At 44.6% G+C, this 17,424-nt stretch overlaps 1 protein-coding gene across 14 annotated transcripts in view; it reads right to left on the reverse strand.

The window, feature by feature from the left end:
* Positions 1-12,162: 12,162 nt before the first annotated feature.
* Positions 12,163-17,424, reverse strand: part of MTCL1 (microtubule crosslinking factor 1) — a 96,183-nt gene continuing 90,921 nt past the window's right edge. For 10 of the 14 annotated variants that reach the window (XM_015855284.2, XM_032442634.1, XM_032442641.1 and 7 more), the window contains one exon: positions 12,163-13,393. In XM_015855284.2, the coding sequence (XP_015710770.2) occupies positions 13,184-13,393 (210 nt within the window). In that variant the 3' untranslated portion in view covers positions 12,163-13,183. Of the gene's footprint in view, positions 16,427-17,424 lie in introns of all 14 variants that reach the window. The other 4 variants (XM_032442644.1, XM_032442645.1, XM_032442637.1 and 1 more) reach the window with 2 other exon arrangements.

The raw sequence follows: 17,424 nt of genomic DNA on the forward strand, positions 1-17,424 counted from the left end.
CCTTGTGGGGTCTCTCAATTGATTCAAGACAAAAAATTTAATGTGGGCTGCCAGTCATTCGGTGGATTCTGTAAGTTGAGTGCTTTCCCAGATGTTAACCTCCATGGGACTAAGCACTCCCCTCTCTCTGGTTCATGGGGAAGAGCTCCTGTGATAGCTAGATGTATTATTTCTGATATTTCTGATACTTATAGTTTTGATATTCTCAGTGCATAGAGCCTCCACGACATCTTTGTATTTAAGAAATCCCTTTGTATGCAGCAGGAAATAGGTGGTGTGTCGGCTCTTATCAAGAGTAAACAAAAATCAAAGCCTGTTTGTCTTTAATGGCATTTTCCACCATAATTCCACCTTATTCCTTTTTGAAACCAGTCCTGTAACAGGATCAGGATGAGTGGGTGCCCATGAAAACCCTTCCTTGGCAAAGCTAACTAAAGTAACAGGATTGCTGTGGCACTGTTTAAGAATTTTAGAAACTCAACTGGTCTTCAAAGCATTTTCTCTTCACTATCCTTGACTACAGGGAACACTTTGAACCTTTTTCCCTTCCCTTCCCTTCCCTTCCCTTCCCTTCCCTTCCCTTCCCTTCCCTTCCCTTCCCTTCCCTTCCCTTCCCTTCCCTTCCCTTCCCTTCCCTTCCCTTCCCTTCCTTTCTTTTTTTCTCCAGTGGAAGCTAAAACTGCAATGTATTGAGCAATCTAGGAGACAGTTCCTGGAACAAAAAACCCTGAAAATCAGATAAAGTTTTCCTTTGATTCTAAAATACCTCCCAGCAAACCATAACCTTTTAAGCATGATGAAAATGGGAAAGATTGGTCTCTCTGGCTATGTTTGGAAATTGAATGGAAGGGAACAGAGCTTTAGACAAACCCTGTTCATCTGCAGGTCCTGCAGATGTTGCTGACCGTGCCCCAGTCCAGGCTGCTTTCTTTCCCCTTCTGCACAAGGAGCACATAGTCTGCACTGAATTGAAGTGTCTGGGCTGAACTCTCTGCCTGAGTCATTTCTTTGGAACGATCAGAAAAATTTCTACAAAGAATTTTGCCCATGGGCTTTTTGCATAGATGTAAATGCTTTCAGGAGCCGCCAGGAGAACCAAGCTTTGCAATATACTTGTTTGCCAAAGTTTTAAGATCAGGAAGAATGTCTGGAATGATCCAGAGTCTTAGACTGAAAGGTTTGCATTCTGGTAAAGTATGGGGAGTGGATGAGCATTTTGTTTTGACTATGGGTAAACCTGAGCTTCTGGACTCAGCTTACAATAGAGTTAAGGCTAAGTGTAAATGTAGTCCTAATGCTGAGTGGACTTCTAACAGTGGCAAGGCTTGTCCTCATACTGGGGCTTAACACTGCTTCTGTAAAAGTAAGATGAAAGTTAAGTTAATATTGGTCACTTTCTTGCCCTAGCTTGTATAAAGGATCATAGAATCATAGAATCATGGAATGATTTGTGTTGGAAGGGACCTCAAAGCCCATCCAGCCTCACCATGTGCCATGGGCAGGGCTGCCCCCAGCAGCTCAGCTGCCCAGGGCCCCATCCAACCTGGCCTTAAGCGCCTCCAGGGATGGGGCACCACAGCTTCTGTGGGCAGCTGTGCCAGTGCCTCGCTACTCTGAGTGAAAAAGTTCCCTCTAATATCTAATTTAATTTAGGGAGCTGATGAAAGTTGTCCTAGAAACAGAGCATCAGCTGAACCTTGGGCTGGAAATAGAATCAGAGGCTCATTTAGTTCGGAAGAGGCCTCTAAGGTCTTCATGTCCTGCCCTTAACCTGTCCTGTGGAGTCCAGTCACTAAGTCACATCCCCTACTGCCTTAGGGAACTGCTTAGGGTGACAGTTGTGGGAAGGCTGTAGTTAGTATCTGAGATGTGTACACCCATAGATGGATAGGAAGGTTGCACTTGGGAGGAAGAACAGCTGCAGATAAAGGCATCTGCTAGGGTCCAAGTATCATCACCACAGCTTCCAAAGGCACAGTTAAATCCTCCTCCACTTCATTTCTTATGAAGTGATGGAGGTTTCAGATGCACTGGGTCAGTTATGTTTCTTTTCAGCAGAGCACATGTAGTCTTTGTTCTTCTAAAATGCAGTGCAAAATGGATTAGAACACCACTAATGAGTAGTCTGGGTGCAAGTTTCAAAGGCTGTGAGAAGCGTCCCTCAGGCCCATACGGCCTTGTGCCCTGCTCTCATGCCACTGCTGTCCTGCAGCAGACATGGATCCTGCTGCCAGAGCAGCTGCAAATGCCAGCAGCTGCTGGCTCAGTGGAAAGTGGGTTTCTGCATGCCGTGCAGCCTCCCTGGCCATCATCCTGTATTGTCCACCTGGCCAAATCCCTCAAGTGCCTCAGCTATATATCAAGTGGAGAGCTGGGGTTCAAGAGCAACGAAGAAAGAGAATCCTATTTCTGTGAGGAAATGACTGAATTGCCAGCAATTCTGGATCCCAAACAGTGCAACAGGGAAAAGCTATTGAACCATGAGAGGAAGAGGCAGTCTGTAATATTCAATGTCTGCTTTCTTCCTATTTCTAACTTGTATATTTAAAATTTCAGTGAAGCATTATGAAGAAGCAGAGAGATGACATTTGAGAAGAATAGGGAGAAATCATTTTTTTTAATAAATCAAGCAAAATTAGATATAACAACAGCTGAAATCAGGACAACATGAAGGGATCGTTATATGCACAAAGTCACCCTCAGCTATTGCTACAGCCAGCATCCTCATTTCTGAGGACAGCCCTCATTTTGCAGGAGCAGCTTGGCTGCCATTTCCCCCAGAGGAAAGCAAAGCCCAGCTGACTTTAAGACAAGAAATAACATTAAGCTGTACCAGGGAAAGTTCAGGTTGGATATTAGGAAAATCTTCTCAGAAAGAGCCTGCCCAGGAAGGTGGTGGAGTCACTGTCCCTGGAGGTGTGCAAGAACCGTGTGAATGTGGCATGAGGGATGTGGTAAGTGGGTATGGTGGGAATGAGTTCATGGTGGACAAGATGATCATAGTGATCTTTTCCACCCTTAGTGATTCCATGATCTTTGAAGAAGCAGGGAACGCTAATGCAGGCAGATCACTAGTACTCCCACTCCTGCTGCCCTACTTGTCTTGCTCTGCTCTGCTCTGCTTCCATGCTGATCCCACTGGGCCTCTGCCCCAGTGTCTTCCCCTTGATTGGGAGCAGAGTCCCCTTACAAAGGCTGGAGGTGACACCAAGGCCATGATGCCCTGTCTGTTCTCAATTTATGTTGTAAAAGACATATTTCAGTATTTTCTCTTATGGCTCTTAACAGCTGAAGTGCACTGCAACACCAAGAGGTCTGCTCTTAGTTCCAGGGGAATGCTTTCTTCATGCGGACTGGTTGGTCTTCTCTAGCTTGATGGCCCCTTTGTGCTTCATGGGAAAACACACAGACTCTGGAATTTGTTATTAAACCTTGCCTTTGGTCCAGTGTAAGTGCAAAGGCAGCCTAGCAAGCTCAGCTCAGCACAGGAAGAAGCAGGAAGGTGCTGTTTTCCAAGCCTTGCCACACCTCATTAAATACAGCATTTAACTTCTAAACCCCTTCATTTCCCAGCTGGCCAAACAGCAGCCATCACCACCCAAGAGGCAAATGACAGTGTAAGCACTGTCTGGGCTCATACAGCATCCAAACTGTGAAAATGGTTTCACAATTCCAACAGTTACTGAGAAAAAAAACAAACCATAAATTCAGATGCAGTCCTTCTGGTGGCTCTGGCCTGTTATGGAGGTGGGACATGAGACTGTAGTTTCATATGTCAGCCATTCTTGTTTCCACCTGGGGTGCTCCTGACCCCTCCTGCTCCAACTTGCTGCCAATCTGGCCCTCTGGCTCAGCAGCTTTCCCACTTCTCAGTTCCCACTCAAGTTTAAAAATGATAAAGACATCCTGACAGAGAGCACACGCCTCAGAAAATGGGCAAGAGGCAAACAACTAGAAGGCATCCAGATCACATTATGAAAACAACTGTTAAGTTGTCCTTTTCTTAGAGTACTGCTACTGCATTGATGTATTTCCGGACTGTGTATGGATTCTTCCTATTCAAAAAGACCAAGTTCCAAAAACCTTCTTATAAATCCCTTTCTCTCATGGCCAAAAATGGAGAAACAAAGAAATTCCCTTTTCCTGCCTCTGCTTGCTCAAATTTAATGAGGATGACAGCATATTCCTATGCCAAGGAAACAACTCCTTTTTCTGTAGATGACTCTGGTAGCACAGCACTGAGCAGACGTTCCTGCATACACATGAAGACAAGACCCCAGTAAAAAAGTCACTTTACATGGAGGGAACTCACAGAAGTGTCTGTGCAGAGCTGGGTCCTTTTGGGGCACTCCTGGCTCCACTGTTCCCACAGGAAATGAAGGCCGGTTTAGACCTCAGCATGCCCTCCTCTGAGGTGGAGGCACCTTGCCTTTCATCTTTCCCTCTCCAACAAACCTATATTGACATGTGTGTGCTTGTATAATTAAGTATTTTTTGTGTGTATATTCATAATAAACAGTCTCCACTTCACACAGGTCTTCCCCGAGGGAGAGGATGAGCACGTAAGTTATGGGACAAATGTTAGTCACACAGCTCATTAGCCCATGGGATGGTGGTGTTCAAATACTCATGTGGTAATTGTGGCAGGACTAAATGGGAGAGAGAAATACATTTGGAGGTGTCTGTTTTTTACAACCACATCTTCAGGGGAGGTGAGCACACAAGACCTCCTTGATTTCACTTGGGACAAAAGTCTTCATTTCCATTTCTCACCTGGAAAATGTGGGGCTAACCACTTCAAGAGACGCATCCTCCCCCAGAGCATTTGCTCCAACCAGATTGCCTCTGGGCTTTCCAGTATCTCAGAGAACAGCAGTATCTTTTGCCCAATATGATTTTTATCCTCCTGCTCAAGCTGTTTCCCAGCAAATCTAATGGAAGAACTAAACCCCATTCCACCGTATTTAAATTGAGATATCTCCACGTTTACTCTGAATTCTAATTCAGTGTAAAGCATCTGGAGGACTAATTACTGTTCCCTATGGCTTTTGAGTATTACTGCTGAGGGTATAGGTGTCTCAGAGAAGGTTTCACAGAACGTATCTTCCCTTACTGGCATGAGAGGCTGTTTTTAGCTGCCGTAGCTCTGTGGCATTTGGCAGATGTTTTGTGTTTTTACAATCCAGTGGCACACTATAAACCGATTCTTCAGTGGGAAGGATTTGCATGCTGTTTGATGTACGTGCCAGCTCGTGGCCTGCTGCTCCCTAAAGCTAAGACTTGCATAAAGCCTGCATCAAAAGCGGCTTTACATCTGTGGTAGCACGCTCAGATGCTGGCTGGAAAAGGGTAACACTGTGATGAAGGTTGAAAGCCGATGTATGTATCTTTTGATGGTGTCTGTGTGCTTCATCTGACCAGATATGGCAAAGAAATTGATCAGTGCAAATGATTTTAAAACAGAAGTAGCAACAAAACAAAAAAGCTGTGACTTATGTGCTTTTTCCTAGACATTTCTCCAGTCACCACGTTGCCTACTCCTTCAGCAGCGCAGAAAAACATACCAGACTTTAATCACAAAGACCTGCTAAGTAGATTAAAGGGCAATTTTCACTGTTCATTTAACTTATCGGTAAAGCTCTGCATTGTATTTATCTTCTTAATCTGAGCTGAGCTTTTATGCACAAATGCTATTTAAAAAACAGGGGAACGAGCACTGTGTGATGACTCAGCTCTTTAATTTCTGAAGAACAGCTTTGTGGTAGTCTGAAGTTTAAAGCTGAATGATGCTGACATGGGATAGGAAGCGAGGCTAAAAGCTATGGAGAAGTCCAATAGCACTGATCTGATGAACGCCTCCTTTGCTCTGCTTTGGAGAAGGATGTACCATAGACCATGCAAGGAATCTGCTTTTACTCCTGTGTATATGCATATACAGAACAGTCCAGAAAGTAGGTGTAAAAAGATAAAACAGACTTTCTGTTTCAAAGACAGATAGATAGGTAGATAAGTAGATATTCATAAATACAAAGATAGATACATAGATTGATATATAGATGTTTAGATGGGTGGCTAGATAGACAGAGATGGGCAGACGTATATATATTTATTTGTCTTTTCTAAAATACTGTTTTCAAAATAGACATCTAATATATACATCTCATTGTGTTCCCTTCTGTGGCTGGATTAGCTGCTTATAAATTCTTTAGCTTGTGTACTTTAAGAAAGATTGAACCCCCAGAGTGTTGCCTGATGTGTTTTATTTCTGAGCAGTAGCTGTGGAGGTCCTGCCTCCAGGCGGCTGGCAAGGAACTTTCTTCATGTAATGCATTATTTTCTGTTTAAGCTATCGTTTCTAGGCTGTAATTACTGTCTGCACTGTGATATGTACCAAAGCTAATCAGTTCATCTGTCAGTGCTGTCTGCTGCCCTGACAAGAGACTCAAATCATTGCAGGGCCGACCTGATAGATGTCAAGGTTAAAAATGTCTCATTGCTTTTTCAAATTGGCTGTTCTCTGCTTTAAGCCTGATGCAGGACTTCAGAGAGATGCGTGTGAATCTTTAAACTAGATCTTACTGTGTGACCTGAGTCCCACGGAAAGAAGTATTTCCAAATATCTAATGCTTTCTGGTATGTAGGTCACAGTCAATTTAGTTAACTTGTTATGTAGCTCCACTGATAATTTAATTTTGGGGCAGGTTTAATTTTTTTACATTTCATTCAGGTCAGATGTGGCCTCAGGTGACAGCGGGCTCCTTCCTTACCCATCCCGCTTCATTGGGGTTTCAGAGCTGCCTCTGCCTAACCTGAAGAACTTGCACGCAGGGATCCTCCACACAGCTTCAGGGTGGTTTCTGGATAACTCGCCTGGCTGGGAGGAACCAGGTGGTTTGGGCCATCTACACAAACCAGTTCTGCCACTGAGAGCCAGCTGTGGCTGATCAGGGCCTACAGAAGGGTGTCCACAGCAGGTGGAGGCTTTCCAGTTCTTCAGGAAGGATTAAATTGATTCATGGGGCTTCTAATCACTTATCCCTGAGCCCTTCCGACAAAGAGCTTGGGCGGATTCTGCTAAGCATCCCCACCTTCCAGGGGATGTCATCTCCAGGACCTTCGCCATTCCAGGATGTCACCCTCAGAGGGACAAGCTGTGGCTGTGCAATCTCAAGGCTGTTTAACAAGTCCAGTAGGCAATGGCTCTGTCAGTGCTGGGTTTCCTGCCAGCCAATGGGGCTGATTCTGACAGATGCTGTCAGTGCTATTGCAGGCGAGGCCCATGCCTCATTAGGTCTCACATACTGCAGCACAGCTCACTGTTGCTTCCACGCAGACAGGTTTGCAGGCTTGATCTCAGAGAAACCACCATCAGGCCTGTTACTCCCTAAATGCAGCATGGGTGCTGGTTTCCAGGGGTTAGCTCTGCTGTTTCTCGGTTCTTATTGCTGCTTTTCTCCTCGCTACTGCATTGCATTACTACCTTATACAAAATGACTTTAATAAGTTTTTCAGTATAACTGTATATCCATTCCTATTTGTAAAACATTTAAGAAGCCTGCCAACATGATGTGTTCACTTGTATTTTATGTGCAAGTTGTGAAGTTCTGATGTTGTCAGAAGCATCACAGACTGAGGGAAACAGACATTTGTGAAGCCAGGGCTTTGATTTTGCCCAAGATGTGATTTCCATGACAAAACACAGTGACATTGTACCTAGAAAATACCCTCTCAAAAGTCTTTAGTTTTGTCATGGAAATAGCTGTGACAAAATCATGGCCTTCATTGTTCTTCCTCTCATTCGTATATGCAAAGTGGATTTTTTCCTGCCCTACTGTTGCAGTGAGCAAAAAATATAGCAAAGAATGATACAGTGTGTGTCTTCTCTAAGACAATATCAGGAATCAAGTCCATGTTTTAAAGACTAGCAGTCTGGAGCCAGAGTCAGAATAATAGAATAATAAAATAATAGAATCACAGAATGATTTGTGCTGGAAGATACCTCAGAGTCCACCCAGCCTCACCCTGTGCTGTGGGCAGGGCTGCCCCCCAGCAGCTCAGCTGCCCAGGGCCCCATCCAACCTGGCCTTGAGCACCTCCAGAGATGGGGCACCACAGCTTCTATGGGCAGCAGTGCCAGCACCTCACCTCACCGCCCACTGAGCAGAGAATTTTCTCCTAACACCTGACTAAGATCTCCCCTCTTTTTGTTTAAATCCATTCCCCCTTATCCTACTACTCTCAGACCATGCAAGCATCTTGATTCTCTCCTGTTTATATACTCCCTACAGGTCAAGTGCTGGAAGGAGACTTGTGATAAAAATTCCCCATGTATCTAAGTTACCAAAGCCACTTACATGAGAAGGAAATCAATGAGACTTATGTTCTTAATTGCCTAAGCACTTAGCATAGCAGTTCTTGGTAGATAAAAAGTATGGGTGGCTCCTCTCCTATGCATCACCAGTTCCAGCTTTTTTAGCGTCCAAAAATGGTGCCTGCTTGCAGAGTGTGGTATCTTGGGGCCAGTTTGGTTCCAACCAAACCCACAAGAAGGCCAAGCCAGATGAGCAGTGCCTTTGGGATGAGCTTGTTCACTTGCAAGCAGCTCTCTCTGCTGCAGCCTGACCCAGAGAGACAGCAGGGAGAGAAGCAGCAACAGAATGAGGAATGTATCCATGTCCGTGACAATTTCTGTGCAAGCCTCATCTAAAGTTTTACTGTAGGGATTAAAAAATCTCATTATAGTATATATTAAAAAAATCTTGGAATCTACCAAGACAAAACAAAATTTCCTGGTCCTGGCATTTAATAGGATTCACATTGCACAGCCTAGCTACACTCTTCCCCTAGTGCAGTATCTGCTTACATTGCTCAGCCAGACTTACTGCCAGCAAGAGACATGTAAAACTCAATATCCAAATGACTTTTTTTCCCCCTTCTTGTTCAGATATCCATCTATTTGCAGTTTTTTCTCTCCTCAGATCTCAGCCCACTACCTGCAGACTGGCCTTGGGATATGGTGGGCCTGTGTCCAGCTGAGAACAAGGGGAGAATTTGTGCCACCCACCCCATGACCTCCCACAGATCCATCCCACAGCTGCTGGCTGCCAGATCAGGGACGCCTGAGGGGCTTCTTGGGTCTATGCGACCCCAGCCCTTCCTCTGCCTCAGTGCCTTCCTTAGTGCCAGCTCCAGATGGAGACATCCTGCTGGATTTGCCGTCCCTCACCCAAAAAATCCTGCCCTGATCACTGTGTGCTCTCAGGATCCCTGTCGCCAATTCTTCAGATGATACAGATATTGGTTGGAGCCTCCAGGAGGTGTCTGTGCACCAGAAAGCAATGAGTAATGAAAGGCGAAGAAATCCTATCGTCTCTGCTCTGCTAAGGAAAGAAAAAAAAAGGTCATTCTGAGCAACAGATGTTGATTCTTTTTAATTCAGAGACATCAATAGCAGAGCAGTAATCTCCCTCACCCAGACCTGAGGGCAGTGTGTCTCATCCTCCTGCAAGATGGATAAGAAGATGATAAACAGGGAAGGGAAGCAGACTTTGCTCAAAGCCATTAAGCCTCTCCAGAAAGCAGGCTGGGGTATGTGGAGACTGAAAAGACATTAGCTGTCATTTCATATGAAAATTATATGTACTCAGCTGCTTAATAGTACTCTGGGAGGCTGCAGTGATTTACTTCAAAGGAAGTCAAAGCAGGTGAACAGGGAGCAAACAAGAGACATGGTACCTCCAAAGAGAGCACGAGGGAGCTTGGGGGCTTCAGGAAGGGGTTTCTCTGCACAGAGGGAAGTGGTGCTGGGATGGGAAGTGCATACCTGCTCCTACCAGGCTGAGGGAGCTGGACGTGTTTAGCCTGCAGAAGAGAAGGCTTTGGGGAGACATCACTGTGGCCTTCCAGTACTTGAAGGGAGTTAATAAATAGGAGGGGGTCCAACATTTTACACGGTTTGAGTGTGATAAGACAAGGAGGAATGGTTTTAAAGCAAAAGAGGAGAGATTTAAGTTAGGTGCTAGGAAGAAATTCTTTACTCAGGATGGTGAGGCGCTGGCACAGCTGCCCATAGAAGCTGTGGTGCCCCATCCCTGGAGGTGCTCAAGACCAGGTTGGATGGGGCCCTAGGCAGCTGAGCTGCTGGGGGGGAGCCCTGCCCATGGGGGGTCTAGGTGGGCTTTGAGGTCCTTTCCAATACAAAACATTATATGATTCTATGATTCTATAACTCTGTCAGCTTTGTCAGGAGAATCTATATCAGAGGTATCCGCATCCCCTTAAACAAATGTGTGGCAGTTTTCAAGGCTTCTCCTGCCCTGATTATTCATGAGGCAATAATTCAGCTACCATACAGACATGGAGTAAGCCACAGACTATCTGAAAAGGCTTTCTATTTTTCTTAGAGTCTTTAGAAATAACTATAAACCCATTATTTAAGTTATGATTTATGTTAGTAATTACAGAATGTGATGGAGTAATGGGAGGGGAAAAAATCCCCCAACCTCAGCAGCAGCAGCGGTATGGGAAGATAAAAGCCCTAATGTTTTCAAAGAGCTAGTAGAAACAGGAGACATTTTTTATGTCACTGGTGTTGCTAATTAGACTAGAAAGGAACCTATGTTTAATTAATGTGATTCTTTTTAAGGTCATAAACAGAATTTCTACGTGCGCTTAACCTCCTCCTTCCTGCTCTGCTCTGCTATACAACCCCTGCTATTCCGTAAGCAATTTACCTGACAAACCACAGGCAGCTGCTTATCCCCATATCCCTTCCTATTTCAAAGTGGCAAGCAGCTAATTCTCCAGGCTGGCATATTCTTGATTTGAAAGGCAAATGTCATTTCCTGGTCTCAAAGCTATACATCAGCCACCTGAATCATTAAAACAAATTACAGTTGTCACAAAAAGCAGGACAGCATTTCTGCTTGCTGATGTCTGTAGCATTGCTTGTTCATTTGCAGCTTCCAACTTACTTCATGCAGGAGAAACAGCTTTTAAGGGAGCAGCAAACCCTCCCACTCTGCCTTCAAAGCTGCTGCTCATAATTAAGATTTTGGAAATAAACAAGGATCTTTCATTTGTAGTTTAAGCCTTCTTTAATAACAACTGTGACTCTGCTTTGACCTTCCGAGCAGCTCTTGTGCATGCTTCTCTTTCCCTGCCCAAACTGAAGTTTTGGCAACAAGTCACGAAAGTGCTGCAGCCACAAGATTTTCAAGCACTGGGAAAATAAGTGGGGTGGACTCCGTGTATGATTTTAAGGCTTCAGACTTCTGGGGAGGCCAAAGAAAAATGTTAACAGTGAGAGTTTTGGGGTATCTGTGAAGATAATTTGCACATGATAGAAGCATTGCTGCCCTTGAGAAGCACTGGACACTGCTTTATTTGATGGGGGCATCAGACAATAGGACTCTCAGTCACTGCGGGTCTCAGTAAGCAGCAGTTTTCATAATGATAACCCTGAGGTGGACATCTCAATTTCAGCTTAATAACCACAGACCTAACTTGTGGCAGAAATGAGACCTCAAGCAGGTGGAGCTTGGGAGCTGACCCAAGAGCTGGGGTTTGCTCTCATCTAACAGCTGCATTAAAGTTCCTAGAAAGCCAGCAGCAGGACAGGATGAGAGGGACTTAGCGCTCAGCAGAGCTAACCAGGAAGGCTTCTAGGGATCACAGATGGTCCTCTTAAGTAAAAGAGCATCAGAAAGCCTTGGCAAGGGAAATCAAGCGGGAATGAGCCACTTCAGCCCTGAGATAACTAGTCAGAGCAGATCTGAGGCTCGCAGAGAAAGTGCATGGCCAAACAGATGGTGCCAGGCGGAACCAACTGGGAGGTTCCCCCTCTTAGGAGGGCACTTAGTTCCCAATGCTAGCAACCAGCTTTATACAAGCCTAATGTGGACATGACACAAACTTGCACTAAGACTAGACTCTTTCTGAGTCATTAAGTGCCACTCATTCAGAGAATATTTTTTTCCTGACATCCAACCTGAACCTGCCCTGGTGCAACTTGAGGCCATTACCTCTCATCCCAACTGGAACAGGATAAAGACACATTTTCTTCCCCTATGAATAAAGGCAGAGTTTGGGAGCTGCTTCTCCTAAGTAAAATGAACTTGTGAAGTACCACCAGAAAAAAACGCCATGAAGCACTCAACCAACTTGTAAATACTGAGGGTTTTATTTCCACTTCACACGGTCTCCGACAGACTCCTAAACAAGGCCAGTTACAAGTTGGTGCGCCCAGAGTTCTCAATGGTTTTCCCAAAACGAAAGAAGATCCCAGTAAACACTGTACATAGCCAGTTGAACCGCTAACAATAATTTAAAAACTCTTTTGTCTAGTCAATGCAAGAATACCAACAATAAAAGTACAGTACAGGTAAATTCACCACAATATTACAGTGGAACGGATGGACTCACGTTGATGTGACGGCAGAAGTACAGTAGCAGTATGTACATGCACTAAAGTGCGAGGACCCAGAGGCATGCAAGTCAAGTATCGTAGGTGTATTTTACAGCTAGAGCCATACGACTTTCTGAGGCATTCTTTTTTTTACACTTTTTTCTCGTGTTTACCTGTATTCCCCTCCATTTCAGCTAATACAATTCTAGTGAACTAGCTTAATGGCTTTCTTCACTACTTAAAAGGTATTGCTTCAGACAGTCGAAGCACCTTTAAGAAACTGACATTTAAAAACTGATAACACTGACATTAAAATAGAATAAAATTAACTTAAGACTCTAGTTTTACATGACAAAACAAAACCGAAAACAACTCCCCCCCAAAAAAACACCAAACTGAAACTGAAAAATTAACAGTGCAAATATAACCGAAAGGCAGTCAGTATTTGGAGAGAGCGTGAGCATGTATTCAAATTCCCTTAAAACTTAATTTACATTTTATTGTAAATCTTACTTTATGTCATTTTTACCCTTTTTTTCCCCCTTTTTTTTTGTTAATATTCTGTATGTAGAAAAGATGGAGACAAAAATAGTTTTCTCAGCTATGAAAAAAAATTAAGTTATTACAGGCACATTAACTGTTTCATTCTAGAAACACCTCGGTTTCATGGGTCGGACATTCAGCAGCTGCATTTGAGAACATTCTTTGACCTCCACTACGGGACTTCTCTGTCGGGCCCACTGCAGAGGCCAGCCCTGGCGCGGTGCCCACAGCCGCTCATGCTGACTGGTCTCCCTGGCTCACGGCCTCCGCTGGCGGTTCCGTGCCTCCGCTTTCCTTCGAGGAAGTCAGGTCTCCAGTTGACTGTGACTGTGAGGCAGTAGGGGAATGTGAAGCCCATCGGGACGGTGGGCGCCGGTTCGCTGGTCTCTCTGGCCGGGAGAAGCAGGGTTCGAGTGATGGGGCTAGTGCAGAACAAGGCAGTTCCTTGGCAGCCAAGAGAGCAAAACAGTGGTTAGTGACTAGCATTAGAGGCCATCTGGATGTGAAAAGAATTAAAAAATAAGGAGAATTCAAGCTAAAGCTAAGCATCTGTCAATTCACAGGACAAAAGCAAGCAGTGAACATCTCTCTGTGTGTGGGCTCCAGATATTCATGTACATGTCCATGATTTATGGAACAGATAAGAAGAGAATGAGAGAAGGAGGTCTGGGATGAACTGAAGTAGTTGACAAGCTTCCATTTGCTAATTCTTCTTGAGCTAGAAAAACACATTTGCATGATAATATCATGATAATGCATTATACTCATTGCATTGGGCCTGGTCTGGCATTGGGAAATGAGGTGAAAATCAACTACTGACTCCTGTCTGCCTCTGATTTCAGACTCACATGCAGGAAAGACTTCTTAGTAGAAGAATAATGACTGTAGGACCAGCTGTGAACTTCAGCTGGATTAAGGATGAGGCTTACCTCCAGATTTCAGCTTCTGAAACATGACTCCTCACTGCCAGCTGCTTTTGCTTGAATTAATTACAGGAATCAGTGTTACTGTACATTAAAGATGACATTTACAGAAATGGGGGAAAACTGAAATTATATTTCTCCACCAGTTTTCCACTGTTCAACCTATCCGTGCTTCTTGAAATCATCATTTTTTAACCCTGTCACCAGGTTGATAATTGCTTCTTGTATTTACAGGCTCTACTAACTGCACAGCCAGGTTTCCTGCCTGGCTCTCCATGCTCAGTGCATCAAGGTGACTGACTGTGGGAGCAAGTCTGGCCTGTAGTACCAAAGTAAAAAATCTGAATTTCTCTGCATATTTCAGCATTTATCAAAACAAGTCAGAGGAGTCTGTCAATCTACTGATCTGCATACACTGAAGAGAGTTAAAGAAATATCAGTCTATAAAACAGAATACAAGCTGGTTGTAAATGAAGAGAGAGATCAAGAGTGACACAGTGCAATAGACAAGCTCTGGCACAGTAAGCCAAAGGGAAGCCAAAGGAGCAGTAAAACAACACAGTAGGAAGCAGCAGACTGAGTGCAGAGTTTCAAACAGAGAAAACAATGGAGAATACTGGGTTAGGTAACATGATGTGATGGGCAGTGAACAAACACGGTGATATGTCATCAAACATCTCGGTTGGATTGGGATGATACGTGACAGAGAGACTGATTTCGAAGACACGGAGTAGTAGTACTAGAAATGGAGCCTGTACAGGCGTGTGCAGTCTGGAGAGTGCCTAAGAGAGTTGGGGCAGGGAAGCCTCTGTGAAGGGCCAGAGCTCAGTGTCTCTGTGCAATATGCAACCAGCTCTGCTGCAACCCATTGCCAGGCAGAGCTGTGCCTGTCAGCCCTCAGTGCTGGGCAGCAGGAGCACGGGGCAGGTGCTAGGCCATGGCTTTGGGCCTACATGTGCGCTATCACTGCATGTCCTCTCCCCCCAGCCCTGTGCTGTGAGCGCAGATGTGGCCCTTGCTGAAACATAAACCAGTGCTAATGAGAAACCTGACTCCGTGTCCTTATTTCACCCTATCCCATCGCTCCGGGGTCTGAGAGCTGCCACTCATGTTTGGAATCTGTATGCATAGCCATCCCTACAGGCCATGCAACATGACAAATCAGGGCTGCGTAATGTGTGGGCTTTGCCTTAGACTCTCTCTAACCAGAATCTTAAAATGGCATCTTTACATTTCTGCTTGCTTCTGGCTGCTTTATCCTAGTTTCACAGGAGGAAATGAGAGTCAGCAATGTGATAATAAATTTTGTTTCCACTGCTGTCACCCAGTTGTTAAGTGTCTTTAAAGCATGGAATGGTTTGGGTTGGAAGGGACCTTAAGGACCACCCAGTTCCAACCCTGTATCACGGGCTGGGGACACCTCCTGCTAGATCAGGCTGCACAAAGCCCCATCCAACCTGGCCTTGAACACCTCCAAGGATGGAGTGTACCCAAAAATGTTGGCCAGCTTGTTCAGAATGGCAGGATTAGGCTCATCCTATTTTACTGGTCTGTGCACTTGCCCAGAACAACACCATACACTGTCATCTTGCAGAGGAGGGACCGGCAGCCCAATGTTGTAGGCATCATTTTGGATGCCAAGGAGGGAACCCCAAGGACAGATGCTAACTTTCTCAGAGTGTATTAAGGAAATCAAGCTATCAAAAGGGAACTGTCAGGAGTGGTATTTGAAATCTCAAATGCCCTCCCTTAACATGTGCAGCTGCAAAAGCTAGTGATGTTGAAAAAATCTAACATCCTAGGGGTGATTTACTTTGGTGGTTACTTGAGGAGTGGGTGGAGAAGCAGCACCTCTTAGTCTGGATTTGGGAAAGGTTTCAGTTTTAGTTTCTAGCTAATTCCTAGGCCAGGCTGCCAGCCACTGTGGTTATGCTGACACGAATACATAAAACAGGCAGTTTTCAGGCTCTGAGGCTGAGTGGATGGTCCAGTCAGCCAGCTGGCACTGACCAAAACTGTGCTGGAAGCAGCTTAATGATGAAATGTGACTGTCAGCCACTGGCTGGTGCTTGAGACCCTGTCCCCAGCTCTCTCACCTGCTGCTACAGATACAGCCTAAGGGAACACAGCAGCCAGAAGCCCCAAGTGGGAGTGTGAAGTGATTAAAAAAAAGTTAAAAATCTGAATACTTCCCCAACATTTTTGGGTACTGTAAACTGCTCTTCAGTTCTGCCTTTAATAAAAAACCCAACCACACAAATTCTGACCTGTGTCACCCCTCCACAACTATGCATGCTCCCAGCCCATGCTACCAGAGGAAGGAGCTGCTTGGGTTTCCATTTTGAGCACTCCCAGACCATTTTGTACAAAGGATTACACGGAGATGTCAGGTGAGCACCGCTGTAGCTGGGGTCATTTATTATTTCCTTTCAATACCACATGTGTTCAAAGTGACCACTTTCAGACAGTTGTGGAAACAAGGTAGAAAGGACTTACAGCAGTGAGGCAGGCAGGGTTAGAGTCCCCAGGGGGTAGTTAATAAGACAGTTTGGTTCTGGACAGAACAGACAGAAAAGAAAAAAGAAAGCAAGTAGGTTGGAAAGAATTATTTTAATCAATATTTATATTATTTTTTTAAGAGGATTTCACACCAGCAAAGAAGTCTCCAGATGCTACCACCCATTCAGATCATGTTACCGCTGTACCAGAGGGAAACTAATAATAAAAGTAAAGGATAAGCCACCAGCAGAAAAATGATTCAGAAAGGAAGGAAGCAAACACACCAACCCCTTACAATGCTGGCACAATATAGAAGGACAGAGCATTAAACAATCCAAACATTTCTACACAGCAGAGAAAGGCATCTGTTATCCTTTGCCAACCTTGATTAAGGCTGTGGGAAAAATGACGTTACCATGAAAGAGGAATAAGGCTGTGGCTTTTTTTTTCCTTCGGTTGATTTTGAGACAGAATTTCTGCTTAGGAAATCTTTAACAAGCATAAAACCCACTTATATTTATGTTGCTCAAAAGCCTCTCTGAAGGTTTCATGACAGCTCTTTGCCTCAGACTTCTTTCCTGTTCCTATTTAACAGTGAATCTGGGAGAGAGACTCAAACAGAGCAAAAGCTCTTTAATCCCGGCATCACCTCCCCTTCTCTGCAACATTCCCCCTCCAACGCTGAGCTGTTTAGTAGCAAATGGGTGGCCACTGCTTCACTCTCTACGTGGATCCTTGGGGACGGTCCTTCCACAGCGCTGTCTTCAGAAATGGGCCTGAGCCCTCTGACTGGGACAGGTGTGTCACCTCTGTCATTTATGCCCTTGCTAGTCAGAGGAGAAGAACGCTCATGCTGCTTCTATGTTGTTAGTTAGGGAAAATTATTCTGCATTTTTTAATGGTAATATCTGTAAATCCCATGATATGCAAGTAAGATAGTGGTTTGGTGAATTAGCAGGGCAAGAGACTTCTAAGCTAGCTTGGATATGAATTTATTTGTAAACAGCTCTGGGCAAGTTAGAAAACGCAGTTATTATTGTTATGTATGCATAT

The sequence above is a fragment of the Coturnix japonica genome, chromosome 2 (assembly GCF_001577835.2).
Source record: "Coturnix japonica isolate 7356 chromosome 2, Coturnix japonica 2.1, whole genome shotgun sequence".
NCBI lineage: Eukaryota > Metazoa > Chordata > Aves > Galliformes > Phasianidae > Coturnix > Coturnix japonica.